The 22,794-nt window shown below is 44.0% G+C and overlaps 1 protein-coding gene across 1 annotated transcript in view; it reads right to left on the bottom strand.

The window, feature by feature from the left end:
- Positions 1 to 22,794, bottom strand: part of LOC110525139 (mitogen-activated protein kinase 1) — a 67,408-nt gene that overhangs the window by 16,005 nt on the left and 28,609 nt on the right. The window contains exons 2-4 of the mRNA XM_036979177.2: positions 18,054 to 18,236; positions 2,191 to 2,380; positions 1,231 to 1,347 (exon numbers count right to left, since the gene is read on the bottom strand). Coding sequence (XP_036835072.1) covers positions 1,231 to 1,347; positions 2,191 to 2,380; positions 18,054 to 18,236 — 490 coding nt within the window. The remainder of the gene's footprint in view (positions 1 to 1,230; positions 1,348 to 2,190; positions 2,381 to 18,053; positions 18,237 to 22,794) is intronic.

The following is a 22,794-nucleotide window of genomic DNA, read 5'->3' as shown; positions in this document are numbered from 1 at the left end:
GGTTTGATCTCAAAACAAGCCTGAGTCATGTATATTACAGACAGAGGTTTGATCTCAAAACAAGCCTGAGTCATGTATATTACAGACAGAGAGGTTTGATCTCAAAACAAGCCTGAGTCATGTATATTACAGACAGGTTTATGTACATTATATTGTGCAGATTAATATGGGTTGTTGTAGTGTAGTGGTGTATTGTAGATTAATATGGGTTGTTGTAGTGTAGTGGTGTATTGTAGACTAATATGGGTTGTTGTAGTGGTGTATTGTAGATTAATATGGGTTGTTGTAGTGTAGTGGTGTATTATAGACTAATATGGGTTGTTGTAGTGTAGTGGTGTATTGTAGACTAATATGGGTTGTTGTAGTGTAGTGGTGTATTGTAGATTAATATGGGTTGTTGTAGTGTAGTGGTGTATTGTAGACTAATATGGGTTGTTGTAGTGGTGTATTGTAGATTAATATGGGTTGTTGTAGTGTAGTGGTGTATTGTAGACTAATATGGGTTGTTGTAGTGGTGTATTGTAGACTAATATGGGTTGTTGTAGTGTAGTGGTGTATTGTAGACTAATATGGGTTGTTGTAGTGTAGTGGTGTATTGTAGACTAATATGGGTTGTTGTGGTGTATTGTAGACTAATATGGGTTGCTGTGGTGTATTGTAGACTAATATGGGTTGTTGTGGTGTATTGTAGACTAATATGGGTTGTTGTGGTGTATTGTAGACTAATATGGGTTGTTGTGGTGTATTGTAGACTAATATGGGTTGTTGTGGTGTATTGTAGACTAATATGGGTTGTTGTGGTGTATTGTAGACTAATATGGGTTGTTGTGGTGTATTGTAGACTAATATGGGTTGTTGTGGTGTATTGTAGACTAATATGGGTTGTTGTGGTGTATTGTAGACTAATATGGGTTGTTGTGGTGTATTGTAGACTAATATGGGTTGTTGTGGTGTATTGTAGACTAATATGGGTTGTTGTGGTGTATTGTAGACTAATATGGGTTGTTGTGGTGTATTGTAGACTAATATGGGTTGTTGTGGTGTATTGTAGACTAATATGGGTTGTTGTGGTGTATTGTAGACTAATATGGGTTGTTGTGGTGTATTGTAGACTAATATGGGTTGTTGTGGTGTATTATAGACTAATATGGGTTGCTGTAGTGTAGTGGTGTATTGTAGACTAATATGGGTTGCTGTGGTGTAGTGGTGTATTGAGCTGTTGTATTTCACCTTTGAGTTGAGCATGATCTCAGGCGCACGGTACCAACGAGTCGCAACGTACTCTGTCAGGAAGCCCGTGTGGTCATGGTCCGGGTCAGCCACACGTGCAAGACCAAAGTCACAGATCTAAGGAGGGGGAGGAGTTTAGAAAGGAGAGAAGGGAGGAGAGGAGGGTAGAGAAGGAGGGTGGAGAGAGACGAGTGGGTGGACCTGGTGCTATTTTGTAAAAATCAATCCACAAACTTGAGGTCGCAGATGATAATGAGCAGTAGGTTTAGGCCTCGGTGCAGGACATTAGGGTCAGGGTTCGGTACCTCTAGATAACAGATGATAATGAGCAGTAGGTTTAGGCCTCGGTGCAGGACATTAGGGTCAGGGTTCTGTACCTCTAGATAACAGATGATAATGAGCAGTAGGTTTAGGCCTCGGTGCAGGACATTAGGGTCAGGGTTCTGTACCTCTAGATAACAGATGATAATGAGCAGTAGGTTTAGGCCTCGGTGCAGGACATTAGGGTCAGGGTTCGGTACCTCTAGATAACAGATGATAATGAGCAGTAGGTTTAGGCCTCGGTGCAGGACATTAGGGTCAGGGTTCTGTACCTCTAGATAACAGATGATAATGAGCAGTAGGTTTAGGCCTCGGTGCAGGACATTAGGGTCAGGGTTCTGTACCTCTAGATAACAGATGATAATGAGCAGTAGGTTTAGGCCTCGGTGCAGGACATTAGGGTCAGGGTTCTGTACCTCTAGATAACAGATGATAATGAGCAGTAGGTTTAGGCCTCGGTGCAGGACATTAGGGTCAGGGTTCTGTACCTCTAGATAACAGATGATAATGAGCAGTAGGCATAAAAAATATATTTTTTAAATCTAAGGACATTTGCTGTAAAACAGCACAATTTTCTCTGCCCCACAGAGCAGTACATTAGGGGATGAGGGGCAGGGATCAGAGGTCAGGGTTCTGTACCTTTAGATCACAGGTGGTATTGAGCAGCAGGTTGGAGGGTTTGAGGTCGCGGTGCAGGACGTTAGCTGAGTGGATGTACTTCAGGCCTCTCAGGATCTGGTACAGGAAGTAACAGATGTGATCGTTGCTCAGGTGCTGGGTCTTCAGCAACTTATACAGATCTGTCTCCATCAGGTCCTGCACGATGTAGCTGGATAACAGAGGGTTAAGGAACAAACTCGACTGGGGCTGTTCATCACACTGCTGCTGTGTTGGTGGGGAGAAAGAGAGAGATCTCAGCAGGCTCTGCCCAAACCACACGACTAACACTATGTTTCATAAAGTCTTCACTATCTCATCCTAGGCAGATGGCCTGAGGTCATCGGCCTTTGATCTAATGAGCAGGAAACTTGACTTCACCAAAGAAATAAAAAAATGCAGACTTTGTAATCCTACAAGAAACATGGTATAGAGGAGACGGACTGCATGGCCAGGCACAACTTCAACACCATCTTTAAGTTTGCGGACAACACAACAGTGGTAGGCCTGATAACCAACAACGACTAGACAGCCAATAGGGAGGAGGTCAGAGACCTGGCCGGGTGGTGCCAGAATAACATCCTATCCCTCAACGTAACCAAGACAAAGGAGATGATTGTGGACTACAGGAAAAGGAGGACAGAGAAAGTCCCCATTCTCATTGACGGGGCTTCAGTAGAGCAGGTTGAGAGCTTCAAGTTCCTTGGCGTCCACATCACCAACAAACTAGAATGGTCCAAACACACCATGACAGCCGTGAAGAGGGCACGACAAAGCCTATTCCCTCTCAGGAAACAAAAAAGATTTAGCATGGGTCCTGAGATCCTCAAAAAGGTTCTACAGCTGCAACATCGAGAGCATCACTGACTGGTACGGTAACTGCTCGGCCTCTGACTACAAGTCACTACAGAGGGTAGTGCGAATGGCCCAGTACATCACTGGGGCCAAGCTTCCTGCCAGGCGGTGTCAGAGGAAGGCCCTGAAAATTGTCAAAAGACTCCAGCCTCCCCAGTCATAGACTGTTCTCTCTGCTACCACACGGCAAGTGCTACCGGAGCGCCAAGTCTAGGTCCAAAAGGCTTCTCAACAGCTTTTACCCCCAAGCCATATGACTCCTGAACAGGTAATCAAATGGCTCCCTGGACGATTTGCATTGTGTGCCCCCCCCGAAACCCCTAATTTACACTGCTGCTCTGTTTTCTGTTTCATCAATGCATAGTCACTAACTATACATTTATGTACATATCACCTTAATTAGCCCAACCTCTAGCCCCCTCTAGCGTACACAGCCCCTCTAGCGTACACAGCCCCCCTAGCGTACACAGCCCCCCTAGCGTACACAGCCCCCCTAGCGTACACAGCCCCTCTAGCGTACACAGCCCCTCTAGCGTACACAGCCCCTCTAGCGTACACAGCCCCTCTAGCGTACACAGCCCCTCTTCTGTTATGTTTCACTGTTGTTTTTATTTCTTTACTTACCTATTGTTCACCTAAAACCTTTTTTTGTACTTAAAAAACAAAACAAATCGCACTATTGGTTAGAGCCTGTTGTATTCAGCATTTCACTGTGAGGTCTACTACACCTGTTGTATTCAGCATTTCACTGTAAGGTCTACTACACCTGTTGTATTCAGCATTTAACTGTAATGTCTACTACACCTGTTGTATTCAGCATTTAACTGTAAGGTCTACTACACCTGTTGTATTCAGCATTTCACTGTGAGGTCTACTGCACCTGTTGTATTCAGCATTTCACTGTGAGGTCTACTACACCTGTTGTATTCAGCATTTCACTGTGAGGTCTACTACACCTGTTGTATTCAGCATTTCACTGTGAGGTCTACTACACCTGTTGTATTCAGCATTTCACTGTGAGGTCTACTACACCTGTTGTATTCAGCATTTAACTGTAATGTCTACTACACCTGTTGTATTCAGCATTTAACTGTGAGGTCTACTGCACCTGTTGTATTCAGCATTTCACTGTGAGGTCTACTACACCTGTTGTATTCAGCATTTAACTGTGAGGTCTACTACACCTGTTGTATTCAGCATTTCACTGTGAGGTCTACTACACCTGTTGTATTCAGCATTTCACTGTGAGGTCTACTACACCTGTTGTATTCAGCATTTCACTGTGAGGTCTACTACACCTGTTGTATTCAGCATTTCACTGTGAGGTCTACTACACCTGTTGTATTCAGCATTTAACTGTAAGGTCTACTACACCTGTTGTATTCAGCATTTCACTGTGAGGTCTACTACACCTGTTGTATTCAGCATTTAACTGTAATGTCTACTACACCTGTTGTATTAAGCATTTAACTGTGAGGTCTACTACACCTGTTGTATTCAGCATTTCACTGTGAGGTCTACTACACCTGTTGTATTCAGCATTTCACTGTAAGGTCTACTACACCTGTTGTATTCAGCATTTAACTGTAATGTCTACTACACCTGTTGTATTAAGCATTTAACTGTGAGGTCTACTACACCTGTTGTATTCAGCATTTCACTGTGAGGTCTACTACACCTGTTGTATTCAGCATTTCACTGTAAGGACTACTACACCTGTTGTATTCAGCATTTCACTGTGAGGTCTACTACACCTGTTGTATTCAGCATTTCACTGTGAGGTCTACTACACCTGTTGTATTCAGCATTTCACTGTGAGGTCTACTACACCTGTTGTATTCAGCATTTCACTGTGAGGTCTATTACACCTGTTGTATTCAGCATTTCACTGTGAGGTCTACTACACCTGTTGTATTCAGCATTTCACTGTGAGGTCTACTGCACCTGTTGTATTCAGCATTTCACTGTAAGGTCTACTACACCTGTTGTATTCAGCATTTCACTGTAAGGTCTACTACACCTGTTGTATTCAGCATTTCACTGTGAGGTCTACTACACCTGTTGTATTCAGCATTTCACTGTGAGGTCTACTACACCTGTTGTATTCAGCATTTCACTGTGAGGTCTACTACACCTGTTGTATTCAGCATTTCACTGTGAGGTCTACTACACCTGTTGTATTCAGCATTTCACTGTGAGGTCTACTACACCTGTTGTATTCAGCATTTCACTGTAAGGTCTACTACACCTGTTCTATTCAGCATTTCACTGGAAGGTCTACTACACCTGTTCTATTCAGCATTTCACTGGAAGGTCTACTACACCTGTTCTATTCAGCATTTCACTGGAAGGTCTACTACACCTGTTCTATTCAGCATTTCACTGTGAGGTCTACTACACCTGTTGTATTCAGCATTTCACTGTGAGGTCTACTACACCTGTTGTATTCAGCATTTCACTGTGAGGTCTACTACACCTGTTGTATTCAGCATTTCACTGTAAGGTCTACTACACCTGTTGTATTCAGCATTTCACTGTAAGGTCTACTACACCTGTTGTATTCAGCATTTAACTGTGAGGTCTACTACACCTGTTGTATTCAGCATTTCACTGTGAGGTCTACTACACCTGTTGTATTCAGCATTTCACTGTGAGGTCTACTACACCTGTTGTATTCAGCATTTCACTGTGAGGTCTACTACACCTGTTGTATTCAGCATTTCACTGTGAGGTCTACTACACCTGTTGTATTCAGCATTTCACTGTAAGGTCTACTACACCTGTTGTATTCAGCATTTCACTGTAAGGTCTACTACACCTGTTGTATTCAGCATTTCACTGTGAGGTCTACTACACCTGTTGTATTCAGCATTTCACTGTGAGGTCTACTACACCTGTTGTATTCAGCATTTCACTGTGAGGTCTACTACACCTGTTGTATTCAGCATTTCACTGTGAGGTCTACTACACCTGTTGTATTCAGCATTTAACTGTAAGGTCTACTACACCTGTTGTATTCAGCATTTCACTGTGAGGTCTACTACACCTGTTGTATTCAGCATTTCACTGTGAGGTCTACTACACCTGTTGTATTCAGCATTTAACTGTGAGGTCTACTACACCTGTTGTATTCAGCATTTAACTGTAAGGTCTACTACACCTGTTGTATTCAGCATTTCACTGTGAGGTCTACTACACCTGTTGTATTCAGCATTTCACTGTGAGGTCTACTACACCTGTTGTATTCAGCATTTCACTGTGAGGTCTACTACACCTGTTGTATTCAGCATTTCACTGTGAGGTCTACTACACCTGTTGTATTCAGCATTTCACTGTGAGGTCTACTACACCTGTTGTATTCAGCATTTAACTGTAAGGTATACTACACCTGTTGTATTCAGCATTTAACTGTGAGGTCTACTACACCTGTTGTATTCAGCATTTCACTGTGAGGTCTACTACACCTGTTGTATTCAGCATTTCACTGTAAGGTCTACTGCACCTGTTGTATTCAGCATTTCACTGTAAGGTCTACTACACCTGTTGTATTCAGCATTTCACTGTGAGGTCTACTACACCTGTTGTATTCAGCATTTCACTGTGAGGTCTACTACACCTGTTGTATTCAGCATTTCACTGTAAGGTCTACTACACCTGTTGTATTCAGCATTTCACTGTAAGGTCTACTACACCTGTTGTATTCAGCATTTCACTGTGAGGTCTACTACACCTGTTGTATTCAGCATTTCACTGTAAGGTCTACTACACCTGTTGTATTCAGCATTTCACTGTGAGGTCTACTACACCTGTTGTATTCAGCATTTCACTGTAAGGTCTACTACACCTGTTGTATTCAGCATTTCACTGTGAGGTCTACTACACCTGTTGTATTCAGCATTTCACTGTGAGGTCTACTACACCTGTTGTATTCAGCATTTCACTGTAAGGTCTACTACACCTGTTGTATTCAGCATTTCACTGTGAGGTCTACTACACCTGTTGTATTCAGCATTTCACTGTGAGGTCTACTACACCTGTTCTATTCAGCATTTCACTGTAAGGTCTACTACACCTGTTGTATTCAGCATTTCACTGTGAGGTCTACTACACCTGTTGTATTCAGCATTTCACTGTAAGGTCTACTACACCTGTTGTATTCAGCATTTCACTGTAAGGTCTACTACACCTGTTGTATTCAGCATTTAACTGTGAGGTCTACTACACCTGTTGTATTCAGCATTTCACTGTGAGGTCTACTACACCTGTTGTATTCAGCATTTCACTGTAAGGTCTACTACACCTGTTCTATTCAGCATTTCACTGTAAGGTCTACTACACCTGTTGTATTCAGCATTTCACTGTAAGGTCTACTACACCTGTTGTATTCAGCATTTCACTGTGAGGTCTACTACACCTGTTGTATTCAGCATTTCACTGTGAGGTCTACTACACCTGTTGTATTCAGCATTTCACTGTGAGGTCTACTACACCTGTTGTATTCAGCATTTCACTGTGAGGTCTACTACACCTGTTGTATTCAGCATTTAACTGTAAGGTCTACTACACCTGTTGTATTCAGCATTTCACTGTGAGGTCTACTACACCTGTTGTATTCAGCATTTCACTGTGAGGTCTACTACACCTGTTGTATTCAGCATTTAACTGTGAGGTCTACTACACCTGTTGTATTCAGCATTTAACTGTAAGGTCTACTACACCTGTTGTATTCAGCATTTCACTGTGAGGTCTACTACACCTGTTGTATTCAGCATTTCACTGTGAGGTCTACTACACCTGTTGTATTCAGCATTTCACTGTGAGGTCTACTACACCTGTTGTATTCAGCATTTCACTGTGAGGTCTACTACACCTGTTGTATTCAGCATTTCACTGTGAGGTCTACTACACCTGTTGTATTCAGCATTTCACTGTGAGGTCTACTACACCTGTTGTATTCAGCATTTAACTGTGAGGTCTACTACACCTGTTGTATTCAGCATTTCACTGTGAGGTCTACTACACCTGTTGTATTCAGCATTTCACTGTGAGGTCTACTACACCTGTTGTATTCAGCATTTCACTGTGAGGTCTACTACACCTGTTGTATTCAGCATTTCACTGTAAGGTCTACTACACCTGTTGTATTCAGCATTTCACTGTGAGGTCTACTACACCTGTTGTATTCAGCATTTCACTGTAAGGTCTACTACACCTGTTGTATTCAGCATTTAACTGTAAGGTCTACTACACCTGTTGTATTCAGCATTTCACTGTGAGGTCTACTACACCTGTTGTATTCAGCATTTCACTGTGAGGTCTACTACACCTGTTGTATTCAGCATTTAACTGTAAGGTCTACTACACCTGTTGTATTCAGCATTTAACTGTGAGTTCTACTACACCTGTTGTATTCAGCATTTCACTGTGAGGTCTACTACACCTGTTGTATTCAGCATTTCACTGTGAGGTCTACTACACCTGTTGTATTCAGCATTTCACTGTGAGGTCTACTACACCTGTTGTATTCAGCATTTCACTGTGAGGTCTACTACACCTGTTGTATTCAGCATTTCACTGTAAGGTCTACTACACCTGTTGTATTCAGCATTTCACTGTAAGGTCTACTACACCTGTTGTATTCAGCATTTCACTGTGAGGTCTACTACACCTGTTGTATTCAGCATTTCACTGTGAGGTCTACTACACCTGTTGTATTCAGCATTTCACTGTAAGGTCTACTACACCTGTTGTATTCAGCATTTAACTGTAAGGTCTACTACACCTGTTGTATTCAGCATTTCACTGTAAGGTCTACTACACCTGTTGTATTCAGCATTTCACTGTAAGGTCTACTACACCTGTTGTATTCAGCATTTCACTGTGAGGTCTACTACACCTGTTGTATTCAGCATTTCACTGTAAGGTCTACTACACCTGTTGTATTCAGCATTTCACTGTAAGGTCTACTACACCTGTTGTATTCAGCATTTCACTGTGAGGTCTACTACACCTGTTGTATTCAGCATTTCACTGTGAGGTCTACTACACCTGTTGTATTCAGCATTTCACTGTGAGGTCTACTACACCTGTTGTATTCAGCATTTCACTGTGAGGTCTACTACACCTGTTGTATTCAGCATTTCACTGTGAGGTCTACTACACCTGTTGTATTCAGCATTTCACTGTGAGGTCTACTACACCTGTTGTATTCAGCATTTCACTGTAAGGTCTATTACACCCGTTGTATTCAGCATTTCACTGTAAGGTCTACTACACCCGTTGTATTCAGCATTTCACTGTAAGGTCTACTACACCTGTTGTATTCAGCATTTCACTGTGAGGTCTACTACACCTGTTGTATTCAGCATTTCACTGTAAGGTCTACTACACCTGTTGTATTCAGCATTTCACTGTAAGGTCTACTACACCTGTTGTATTCAGTATTTCACTGTGAGGTCTACTACACCTGTTGTATTTAGCATTTCACTATAAGGTCTACTGCACCTGTTGTATTCAGCATTTCACTGTAAGGTCTACTACACCTGTTGTATTCAGCATTTCACTGTGAGGTCTACTACACCTGTTGTATTCAGCATTTCACTGTAAGGTCTACTACACCTGTTGTATTCAGCATTTCACTGTGAGGTCTACTACACCTGTTGTATTCAGCATTTCACTGTGAGGTCTACTACACCTGTTGTATTCAGCATTTCACTGTGAGGTCTACTACACCTGTTGTATTCAGCATTTCACTGTGAGGTCTACTACACCTGTTGTATTCAGCATTTCACTGTGAGGTCTACTACACCTGTTGTATTCAGCATTTCACTGTGAGGTCTACTACACCTGTTGTATTCAGCATTTCACTGTGAGGTCTACTACACCTGTTGTATTCAGCATTTCACTGTGAGGTCTACTACACCTGTTGTATTCAGCATTTCACTGTGAGGTCTACTACACCTGTTGTATTCAGCATTTCACTGTGAGGTCTACTACACCTGTTGTATTCAGCATTTCACTGTAAGGTCTACTACACCTGTTGTATTCAGCATTTCACTGTGAGGTCTACTACACCTGTTGTATTCAGCATTTCACTGTGAGGTCTACTACACCTGTTGTATTCAGCATTTCACTGTAAGGTCTACTACACCTGTTGTATTCAGCATTTCACTGTGAGGTCTACTACACCTGTTGTATTCAGCATTTCACTGTAAGGTCTACTACACCTGTTGTATTCAGCATTTAACTGTAAGGTCTACTACACCTGTTGTATTCAGCATTTCACTGTGAGGTCTACTACACCTGTTGTATTCAGCATTTCACTGTGAGGTCTACTACACCTGTTGTATTCAGCATTTAACTGTAAGGTCTACTACACCTGTTGTATTCAGCATTTAACTGTGAGTTCTACTACACCTGTTGTATTCAGCATTTCACTGTGAGGTCTACTACACCTGTTGTATTCAGCATTTCACTGTGAGGTCTACTACACCTGTTGTATTCAGCATTTCACTGTGAGGTCTACTACACCTGTTGTATTCAGCATTTCACTGTGAGGTCTACTACACCTGTTGTATTCAGCATTTCACTGTAAGGTCTACTACACCTGTTGTATTCAGCATTTCACTGTAAGGTCTACTACACCTGTTGTATTCAGCATTTCACTGTGAGGTCTACTACACCTGTTGTATTCAGCATTTCACTGTGAGGTCTACTACACCTGTTGTATTCAGCATTTCACTGTAAGGTCTACTACACCTGTTGTATTCAGCATTTAACTGTAAGGTCTACTACACCTGTTGTATTCAGCATTTCACTGTAAGGTCTACTACACCTGTTGTATTCAGCATTTCACTGTAAGGTCTACTACACCTGTTGTATTCAGCATTTCACTGTGAGGTCTACTACACCTGTTGTATTCAGCATTTCACTGTAAGGTCTACTACACCTGTTGTATTCAGCATTTCACTGTAAGGTCTACTACACCTGTTGTATTCAGCATTTCACTGTGAGGTCTACTACACCTGTTGTATTCAGCATTTCACTGTGAGGTCTACTACACCTGTTGTATTCAGCATTTCACTGTGAGGTCTACTACACCTGTTGTATTCAGCATTTCACTGTGAGGTCTACTACACCTGTTGTATTCAGCATTTCACTGTGAGGTCTACTACACCTGTTGTATTCAGCATTTCACTGTGAGGTCTACTACACCTGTTGTATTCAGCATTTCACTGTAAGGTCTATTACACCCGTTGTATTCAGCATTTCACTGTAAGGTCTACTACACCCGTTGTATTCAGCATTTCACTGTAAGGTCTACTACACCTGTTGTATTCAGCATTTCACTGTGAGGTCTACTACACCTGTTGTATTCAGCATTTCACTGTAAGGTCTACTACACCTGTTGTATTCAGCATTTCACTGTAAGGTCTACTACACCTGTTGTATTCAGTATTTCACTGTGAGGTCTACTACACCTGTTGTATTTAGCATTTCACTATAAGGTCTACTGCACCTGTTGTATTCAGCATTTCACTGTAAGGTCTACTACACCTGTTGTATTCAGCATTTCACTGTGAGGTCTACTACACCTGTTGTATTCAGCATTTCACTGTAAGGTCTACTACACCTGTTGTATTCAGCATTTCACTGTGAGGTCTACTACACCTGTTGTATTCAGCATTTCACTGTGAGGTCTACTACACCTGTTGTATTCAGCATTTCACTGTGAGGTCTACTACACCTGTTGTATTCAGCATTTCACTGTGAGGTCTACTACACCTGTTGTATTCAGCATTTCACTGTGAGGTCTACTACACCTGTTGTATTCAGCATTTCACTGTGAGGTCTACTACACCTGTTGTATTCAGCATTTCACTGTGAGGTCTACTACACCTGTTGTATTCAGCATTTCACTGTGAGGTCTACTACACCTGTTGTATTCAGCATTTCACTGTGAGGTCTACTACACCTGTTGTATTCAGCATTTCACTGTGAGGTCTACTACACCTGTTGTATTCAGCATTTCACTGTAAGGTCTACTACACCTGTTGTATTCAGCATTTCACTGTGAGGTCTACTACACCTGTTGTATTCAGCATTTCACTGTGAGGTCTACTACACCTGTTGTATTCAGCATTTCACTGTGAGGTCTACTACACCTGTTGTATTCAGCATTTCACTGTGAGGTCTACTACACCTGTTGTATTCAGCATTTCACTGTGAGGTCTACTACACCTGTTGTAGTCAGCATTTCACTGTGAGGTCTACTACACCTGTTGTATTCAGCATTTCACTGTGAGGTCTACTACACCTGTTGTATTCAGCATTTCACTGTAAGGTCTACTACACCTGTTGTATTCAGCATTTCACTGTGAGGTCTACTACACCCGTTGTATTCAGCATTTCACTGTGAGGTCTACTACACCTGTTGTATTCAGCATTTCACTGTGAGGTCTACTACACCTGTTGTATTCAGCATTTCACTGTAAGGTCTACTACACCTGTTGTATTCAGCATTTCACTGTAAGGTCTACTACACCTGTTGTATTCAGCATTTCACTGTGAGGTCTACTACACCTGTTGTATTCGGTGAAATAAAATAAAATGTGATTTGGACCCACTGGTTGTCCTCTAGGTTACAGAGAGCTGGTAGTCCCCTCCACCACACTACCAGGTTGGTGGTATAGAGGAGACGGACCCACTGGTTGTCCTCTAGGTTACAGAGAGCTGGTAGTCCCATCCACCACACTACGAGGTGGGTGGTATAGAGGGGATGGACCCACTGGTTGTCCTCTAGGTTACAGAGAGCTGGTAGTCCCATCCACCACACTACCAGGTGGGTGGTATAGAGGGGATGGACCCACTGGTTGTCCTCTAGGTTACAGAGAGCTGGTAGTCCCATCCACCACACTACCAGGTTGGTGGTATAGAGGAGACGGACCCACTGGTTGTCCTCTAGGTTACAGAGAGCTGGTAGTCCCATCCACCACACTACGAGGTGGGTGGTATAGAGGAGACGGACCCACTGGTTGTCCTCTAGGTTACAGAGAGCTGGTAGTCCCATCCACCACACTACCAGGTTGGTGGTATAGAGGAGACGGACCCACTGGTTGTCCTCTAGGTTACAGAGAGCTGGTAGTCCCATCCACCACACTACCAGGTGGGTGGTATAGAGGAGATGGACCCACTGGTTGTCCTCTAGGTTACAGAGAGCTGGTAGTCCCATCCACCACACTACCAGGTGGGTGGTATAGAGGGGATGGACCCACTGGTTGTCCTCTAGGTTACAGAGAGCTGGTAGTCACATCCACCACACTACCAGGTGGGTGGTATAGAGGATATGGATCCACTGGTTGTCCTCTAGGTTACAGAGAGCTGGTAGTCCCATCCACCACACTACCAGGTGGGTGGTATAGAGGAGATGGACCCACTGGTTGTCCTCTAGGTTACAGAGAGCTGGTAGTCCCATCCACCACACTACCAGGTTGGTGGTATAGAGGAGACGGACCCACTGGTTGTCCTCCAGGTTACAGAGAGCTGGTAGTCCCCTCCACCACACTACCAGGTTGGTGGTATAGAGGAGACGGACCCACTGGTTGTCCTCTAGGTTACAGAGAGCTGGTAGTCCCATCCACCACACTACCAGGTTGGTGGTATAGAGGAGATGGACCCACTGGTTGTCCTCTAGGTTACAGAGAGCTGGTAGTCCCCTCCACCACACTACCAGGTGGGTGGTATAGAGGAGATGGACCCACTGGTTGTCCTCTAGGTTACAGAGAGCTGGTAGTCCCATCCACCACACTACCAGGTGGGTGGTATAGAGGAGATGGACCCACTGGTTGTCCTCTAGGTTACAGAGAGCTGGTAGTCCCATCCACCACACTACCAGGTGGGTGGTATAGAGGGGATGGACCCACTGGTTGTCCTCTAGGTTACAGAGAGCTGGTAGTCACATCCACCACACTACCAGGTGGGTGGTATAGAGGGGATGGACCCACTGGTTGTCCTCTAGGTTACAGAGAGCTGGTAGTCCCATCCACCACACTACCAGGTTGGTGGTATAGAGGAGACGGACCCACTGGTTGTCCTCTAGGTTACAGAGAGCTGGTAGTCCCGTCACAAAAGTGTGCTAATATGGTATAGAACTCAATCTACTAAATTAGTCAAAACAGGGACATTTTACATGTGTCTAGAAATTAACAAGAAAATGATCCTAACAGAGAAAAATGTTCTCCTGAGTGCTACCTATAGCCCCGCACTACAATCCCCATACTTTAACCTAGGGGGCAGTATTTTCATTTTTGGAAAAATAATGCCCCCAAAGTAAACAGCTATTTTGTCAGGACAAGATGCTAGAATATGCATATAATTGACAGCTTAGGATAGAAAACACTAAAGTTTCCAAAACTGTAAAAATATTGTCTGTGAGTATAACAGAACTGATATTACAGGCGAAAGCCTGAGAAAAATCCAAACAGGAAGGGACTCTTATTTAGAAAACTCTGCGTTCCTATGCGTCCCTATTGAGCAGTGAATGAGATTTTTCTCTTTTTCTATGGCTTCCCTAATGTGTCTAGTGTCACAATACATAGTTTCAGGCTTTTATTTTGAAAAATTAGCCTGAACATCAATGTCAGTGGTCAGCTGAAGTCTCTCAGAGTGTTTTGTGCGTAAGGGACAAATGCGGCCATTGTTTCTCTCTATCCTACTAAGAAGCCACGAGTCCCGGTGGATATATTATCGAATAGATATTTGAAAAACACCTTGAGGATTGATTATAAACAACGTGTGCCATGTTTCTGTCGATATTATGGAATATTTTTCAGTGTTGTAGTGACCGCAATTTCCGGTCGATTTCTCAGCCAAACGTGAAGAACAAACGGAGCTATTTCGCCTACAAAAATAATATATTTTGAAAAAAGGAACATTTGCTATCTAACTGGGAGTCTCATGAGTGAAAACATCCGAAGTTCAAAGGTAAACAATTTAATTTGATTACTTTTCTGATTTGTGATCAAGTTGCCTGCTGCTAGCTAGGCATAATGCTATGCTAGGCTATCGATAAACTTACAAAAAAGCTTGGTCTTGCTTTGGCTGTAAAGCATACTTTCAAAATCTGAGATGACAGGGTGATTAACAAAAGGCTAAGCTGTGTTTCAATATATTTCACTTGTGATTTTCATGAATAGGAATATTTTCTAGTAATATTTATGTCCGTTGCGTTATGCTAATTAGTGTCAGTTGATGATTACGCTCCCGGACCCGGGATGGGTAGTAACAAGAGGTGAATGAAGACAGCTTCTCCATCCTGGAGGGGGAAAATCAATCATTTACAGGCCCAGGGACATGTACTACTCTGTGGCGACCTAAATGCCAGAACCGGACAAGAACCTGACACCCTCGGCACACAGGGGGACAAACACCAGCCTGGAGGTGACAGCATTCCCTCCCCCATATGCCCCCCTAGGCACAACTACGACATCATAACCAACAAAATCGAGTCACAACTCCTGTCGCAAGCTGGGTATGTACATAGTCAATGGTAGGCTTCGAGGGGACTCCTACGGTAGGTACACCTATAACTCATCTCTTGGCAGTAGTACTGTAGACTACTTTATCACTGACCTCAACCCAGAGTCTCTCAGAGCGTTCACAGTCAGCCCACTGACACCCCTATCAGACCACAGCAAAATCAGTCTACTTGAACAGAGCAATACTCAAATCATGAGGCATCAAAGCCAAAGGAACTGGATAATATTAAGAAATGCTATAGATGGAAAGAAAGAAGTGTGGAAACCTACCAAAAAACTATTAAGCAACAACAAATTCAATCCCTTTTAGACAATTTCCTGGACAAAACATTCCACTGTAATAGTGAACGTGTAGACTTGGCAGTAGAAAACCTAAACAGTATATTTGATCTCTCAGCTTCCCGATCAAATCTAAAAATTACAAATGGTTTGATGAAGAATGCAAAAACCTTTGAAAGAAATTGAGAACCTGTCCAACCAAAAACATAGAGGCCCAGAAAACCTGAGTCTACGCCTTCACTATGGTGAATCACCAAAACAATACAGAAATACATACGGAAAAATAAGGAACAGCAGGTCAGAAATAAGCTCAATGTGATAGAATTTTCAATAGACTAACCACTTTTGGGAAAACTAGACAAAAAAAACAACATGAAGAGTTCTCTATCCAAAACAGAGATGTATGGATAAACCACTTATCCAATCTTTTTGGCTTTATAATAAAGAACAAACAGCAAAAACAAACTCAGCAAAAAATGTACGTCCTTGTCATTTAAAGAATTTCTAAAAATCGAAAGAACTTTACAATTATCATTGTAAAGGGTTTAAACACGGTTTCCCATGCTTGTTCAATGAACCATAAACAATTAATGAACATGCAGCTGTGGAACGGTCGTTAAGATGCTGACAGCTTACAGACGGTAGGCAATTAAAGTCACAGTTATGAAAACTTAGGACACTAAAGAGGCCTTTCTACTGACTCAAAAACATTAAAAGAAAGATGCCCAGGGTCTCTGCTCATCTGCGTGAACATTCCTTAGGAATGCTGCAAGGAGGCATGAGGACTGCAGATGTGGCCAGGGCAATAAATTGCAATGTCCGTACTGTGAGACGCCTAAGACAGCGCTACAGGGAGACAGGACGGACAACTGATCGGCCTCGCAGTGGCAGACCACGTGTAACAACACCTGCACACGATCCATACATCCGAACATCACACCTGCAGGACAGGTACAGGATGGCAACAACAACTGCCCGAGTTACACTCGTGGAGACAAATTTGACCCCAATAATAACTGTGGGATATGCATCAACAGCAACCTTGGAAAAATCCTCTGCATTATCATTGACAGCAGACTCGTACATTTCCTCAGTGAACACAATGTACAGAACAAATATCAAATTGTCTTTTTACCAAATGACCGTACGACAGACCACGTATTCAGCCTGCACACCCTAATTGACAAACAAACAAACCAAAACAAAGGCAAAGTCTTCTCATGTTTGTTGAATTCAAGAGCTTTAGACTCAATTTGGCTTGAGGGTCTGCTATACAAACTGATGGAAAGTTGTGTTGTGGGGAAAACATAACATTAAAAAATCCATGTAAAGAAACACACATTTCTTCCCACAGGCCCGTGGGGTGAGGCAGGGATGCAGCTTAAGCCCCACCCTCTCCAACATTTTTATCAACGAATTGGCGAGGACACTAGAACAGTCTGCAGCACCCTGCTAGAATCTGGAGTCAAATGTCTACTGTTCGCTGATGATCTGGTGCTTCTGTCACCAACCAAGGAGGGTCAACAGCAGCACCTAGATCTTCTGCACAGATTCTGTCAGACCTGGGCCGTGACATTGAGAAAGGCCGCCGTAGTCATATCTGACTCTCAAGAGAAGACAGGCTATGTGCTCACTGCCCACAAAATGAGGTGGAAACTGAGCTGCACTTCCTAACCTCCTGCCCAATGTTTGACCATATTAGAGACATATTTCCCCTCAGATTACACAGATCCATAAACAAATCCAATTTTGATAAACTCCCACTATCTACTGGGTGAAATACCACAGTGTGTCATCACAGCAGCAAGATGTGTGACCTGTTGCCACAAGAAAAGGGCAACCAGTGAAGAACACCATTCTAAATACAACCTATATTTATACTTTACCTTGTGTACTTTAACCATTTTCACATATGACATTTAAAATGTCTATTATTTTGGAACTTTTGTGAGTGTAATGTTAATAAACAATAAAATTTAAAAGTTATCTACTTCACTTGATTTGGCAATGTAAACATGTTTCCCATGCCAATACAGCCCTTAAATTGAAATGGAATTGTGAGAGAGTGAGAGAATCACAAGATAAAGATACACGTCCTGATGATCCAAGTCTGACTAACATCCTGACTACGTGCGGATGACATCATGATAAATAACATCAGGGTGTAAAAGATACACGTCCTTCATCTGGTGGATGGAGGGCATGCGGATGATGTCGTTGATGCTGATGATGTTCTCATGTTTGAAGCGCAGCAGGATCTTAATCTCTCTCAGAGTCCTCTGGCAGTATGTCTGGTGTTCAAACGGACTGATCTTCTTAATCGCAACGCGGACCTTGTTGTCACGGCAATATGCAGAGCTGGGGATGGAGAGAGAGAGAGAGGAGGTTAGAGTCAGAGCTGGAGAGAGAGAGAGGTGGGGTTAGAGAGAGGGGTGGGGTTATAGAGAGAGGGGGGGGGTTAGAGAGAGGGGGGGGGTTAGAGAGAGAGAGGGGGGGTGAGAGAGACAGGGGGGGTGAGAGAGACAGGGGGGGTGAGAGAGACAGGGGGGGTGAGAGAGACAGGGGGGGTGAGAGAGACAGGGGGGGTGAGAGAGACAGGGGGGGCGAGAGAGACAGGGGGGGCGAGAGAGACAGGGGGGTGAGAGAGAGGGGGGGTTACAGAGAGGGGGGGTTACAGAGAGGGGGGTTACAGAGAGGGGGGTTACAGAGAGGGGGGTTACAGAGAGGGGGGTTACAGAGAGGGGGGGTTACAGAGAGGGGGGGTTACAGAGAGGGGGGGTTACAGAGAGGGGGGGTTACAGAGAGGGGGGTTAGAGAGAGAGGGTGGGTTAGAGAGAGAGGGTGGGTTAGAGAGAGAGGGGGGTTAGAGAGAGAGGGTGGGTTAGAGAGATAGAAGGGGGGTTAGAGAGAGAGAAGTGGGGTTAGAGAGAGAGAAGTGGGGTTAGAGAGAGAGGGGGGTTAGAGAGAGAGGGTGGGGTTAGAGAGAGAGAAGTGGGGTTAGAGAGAGAGAAGTGGGGTTAGAGAGAGAGAAGTGGGGTTAGAGAGAGAGGGGGTTAGAGAGAGAGAAGTGGGGTTAGAGAGAGAGAAGTGGGGTTATAGAGAGAGGGGGGGTTAGAGAGAGAGGGGGGGGTTAGAGAGAGAGAGGGGGGGTTAGAGAGAGAGGTGGGTTAGAGAGAGAGGTGGGGTTAGAGAGAGAGAGGTGGGGTTAGAGAGAGAGAGGTGGGGTTAGAGAGAGAGAGGTGGGGTTAGAGAGAGAGAGGGGGGGTTAGAGAGAGAGAGGGGGGGTTAGAGAGAGAGAGGGGGTTAGAGAGAGAGAGGGGGGGTTAGAGAGAGAGAGGGGGGGTTAGAGTGGGGTTAGAGAGAGAGAGGGGGGGTAGAGAGAGAGGGGGGGGTAGAGCGAGATAGGGGGGGTTAGCGAGAGAGGGGGGGTTAGCGAGAGAGGGGGGGTTAGCGAGAGAGGGGGGTTAGCGAGAGAGGGGGGTTAGCGAGAGAGGGGGGTTAGCGAGAGAGGGGGCGTTAGAGTCAGAGCTGGGGCGAGAGAGGAAGTTAGTCAGTTAATCTCTTAGAAATACAGTAACTACTAACTACTGAGTTGTTGACTGTGCTATTCTTTCTTTTTGCAACATGAAATCACTATCAGTCAGCATGTGGAACATTCAGGCCCTAAACTCATCAACCTTTGGACTGAAGAGTTTAGCACTGAAGTTCAACAAACATCTGAAAGATGTTGACCTCATCATTCTGCAGGAGACATGGTGTAAGGCTGACATTGTCACTCACTGCCCCACAGGCTACAGAGAGGTCACTGTGCCGTCACAGAAACACAGCTCTGTCAATAGAGGCAGAGACTCTGGAGGACTGATCATTTGGTACAAATCCCAACTACAAAATCAAATTGATCCCCTCAAAATCGGTAAATATCACATTTGGTTTTAACTGAAAAAAGAACTTGGACTGACAGAGAGATATGTTCCTTTGCACAATATATATCCCCCCTCAGAATCCCCATGTAAAGAAACACACATTTCTTCCCACAGGCCCGTGGGGTGAGGCAGGGATGCAGCTTAAGCCCCAGCCTCTCCAACATTTTTATCAACGAATTGGCGAGGACACTAGAATAGTCTGCAGCACCCGGCCTCACCTGCTAGAATCTGAAGTCAAATGTCTACTGTTTGCCGATGATCTGGTGCTTCTGTCACCAACCAAGGAGGGCCTACAACAGCACCTAGATCTTCTGCACAGATTCTGCCAGACCTGGGCCCTGACAGTAAATCTCAGTAAGACTAAAATAATGGTGTTCCAAAAAAGGTCCAGTTACCAGGAACATAAATACAAATTCTATCTAGACACTGTTGCCCGAGAGCACACAAAAACCTATACATACCTCGGCCTAAACATGATCATCACAGGTAACTGGCTCTAAATAGAGTACACAGCGGCAGAAAATCTGATCACTGTGACTGACAAAGTTAAGGAAAGCTTTGACTACGTACAGACTCAGTGAACATAGCTTTGCTATTGAGAAAGGCAGGTGTAAGCAGACCTGGCTCTCAAGAGAAGACAGGCTATGTGCACACCGCCCACAAAATGAGGTGGAAACTGAGCTGCACTTCCTCACTTCCTATCAAATGTATATGAGAGAGACATATTTCCATCAGATTACACAGACCCACAAAGAATTTGAATATCAGTGTGTCATCACAGCAGCAAGATTGTCGTCTCTGTTGACACAAGAAAAGAGCAACCAGTGAAGAACAAACACCATTGTAAATAGAATACATATTTATGCTTATTTATTTTCCCTTTTGTACTTGAACTATTTGCGCATAATCTGACATTTGAAATGTCTTTATTCTTTTGAATCTTTTGTGAGTGTAATGTTTACTGTTTATTTTTTATGGTTTATTTCACTTTTGTTTATTATCTATTTAAATAGCTTAGGCAATGTAAACGTATGTTTCCCATGTAAATAAAGCCCCTTAAAATGAATTGAGAGAAGAGAGAAATAAAAGAAAGGAGAGAGGAGAGAGAAAGAGAGGGGGGAGAGAAAGAGAGAAAGAGAGGGGGGAGAGAAAGAGAGGGGGAGAGAAAGAGAGGGGGAGAGAGGAGAAAGAGAGGAGTGAGAGAAAAAAAGAGAGGGGGAGAGAGGAGAAAGAGAGGAGTGAGAGAAAAAGAGAGAGAGGAGGGAGAGAAAGAGGGGAGAGAGAAAGAGGGGAGAGAGAGAAAGAGGGGGAGAGAGAGAAAGAGAGGGGAGAGAGAGAAAGAGAGGGGAGAGAGAGAAAGAGAGGGGAGAGAGAAAGAGAGGGGAGAGAGAGAAGAGAGGGGAGAGAGAGAAAGAGAGGGGAGAGAGAGAAAGAGAGGGGAGAGAGAGAAAGAGAGGGAGGGAGAGAAAGGAGAGAGAGAGAAAGGGAGAGAGAGAAAGAGAGGGGAGAGAGAAAGAGAGGGGAGAGAGAAAGAGAGGGGAGAGAGAAAGAGAGGGGAGAGAGAAAGAGAGGGGAGAGAGAAAGAGAGGGGAGAGAGAAAGAGAGGGGAGAGAGAGAAAGAGAGGGGAGAGAGAGAAAGAGAGGAGAGAGAGAAGAGAGGAGAGAGAGAAAGAGAGGAGAGAGAGAAAGAGAGGAGAGGGAGAAAGACAAAGGAGAGAGAGTAGAGAGAGAAAGACAAAGGAGAGAGAAAGAGATGAGAGAAAAAGAGGAGAGAGAAAGAGAGGGGGGAGAGAAAGAGGAGAGAAAGAGGAGAGAGAGAAAGAGGGGGAGAGAAAGAAAGAGGGGGAGAGAAAGAAAGAGGGGGAGAGAAAGAAAGAGGGGGGAGAGAAAGAAAGAGGGGGAGAGAAAGAAAGAGGGGGAGAGAAAGAAAGAGGGGAGAGAAAGAAAGAGAGGGGGAGAGAAAGAAAGAGAGGGGGAGAGAAAGAAAGAGAGGGGGAGAGAAAGAGAGGAGAAAGAGAGGGGGAGAGAAAGAGAGGGGGAGAGAAAGAAAGAGAGGGGGAGAGAAAGAAAGAGAGGGGGAGAGAAAGAAAGAGAGGGGGAGAGAAAGAGAGGAGAGAGAGAAAGAGAGGAGAGAGAGAAAGAGAGGAGAGAGAGAGGAGAGAGAGAAAGACAAAGGAGAGAGAGTAGAGAGAGAAAGACAAAGGAGAGAGAAAGAGATGAGAGAAAAAGAGGAGAGAGAAAGAGAGGGGGGAGAGAAAGAGGAGAGAAAGAGGAGAGAGAGAAAGAGGGGGAGAGAAAGAAAGAGGGGGAGAGAAAGAAAGAGGGGGAGAGAAAGAAAGAGGGGGAGAGAAAGAAAGAGGGGGAGAGAAAGAAAGAGGGGGAGAGAAAGAAAGAGGGGGAGAGAAAGAAAGAGGGGGAGAGAAAGAAAGAGGGGGAGAGAAAGAAAGAGGGGGGAGAGAAAGAAAGAGAGGGGGAGAGAAAGAGAGGAGAAAGAGAGGGGGAGAGAAAGAGAGGAGAAAGAGAGGGGGAGAGAAAGAGAGGGGGAGAGAAAGAAAGAGAGGGGGAGAGAAAGAGAGGAGAAAGAGAGGAGAGAAAGAGAGAGAGAGAAAGAGAGGAGAGAGAGAAAGAGAGGAGAGAGAAAAGAGAGGAGAGAGAGAAAGAGAGGAGAGAGAAAGAGGGGGAGAGAGAAAGAGGGGGAGAGAGAGAAAAAAAGAGGGGGAGAGAAAGAAAAAAAGAGGGGGAGAGAAAGAAAAAAGAGGGGGAGAGAAAGAAAGAGGGGGAGAGAAAGAAGGAGGAGGAGAGAAAGAAAGAGGGGGAGAGAAAGAAAGAGGGGGGAGAGAAAGAAAGAGGGGGAGAAGAAGAAAGAGGGGGAGAGAAAGAAAGAGGGGGAGAGAGAGAAAGAGGGGGAGAGAAAGGAAGAGGGGGAGAAAGAGAAAGAGGGGGAGAGAGAGAAAGAGAGGAGAGAGAAAGAGAGGAGAGAGAAAGAGAGGAGA

Source organism: Oncorhynchus mykiss, chromosome 6, assembly GCF_057628025.1.
Source record: "Oncorhynchus mykiss isolate SJ-2025 chromosome 6, ASM5762802v1, whole genome shotgun sequence".
NCBI lineage: Eukaryota > Metazoa > Chordata > Actinopteri > Salmoniformes > Salmonidae > Oncorhynchus > Oncorhynchus mykiss.
Note: the sequence above shows the minus strand (reverse complement) of the source record. Positions and strands in the feature narration are given on the sequence as shown.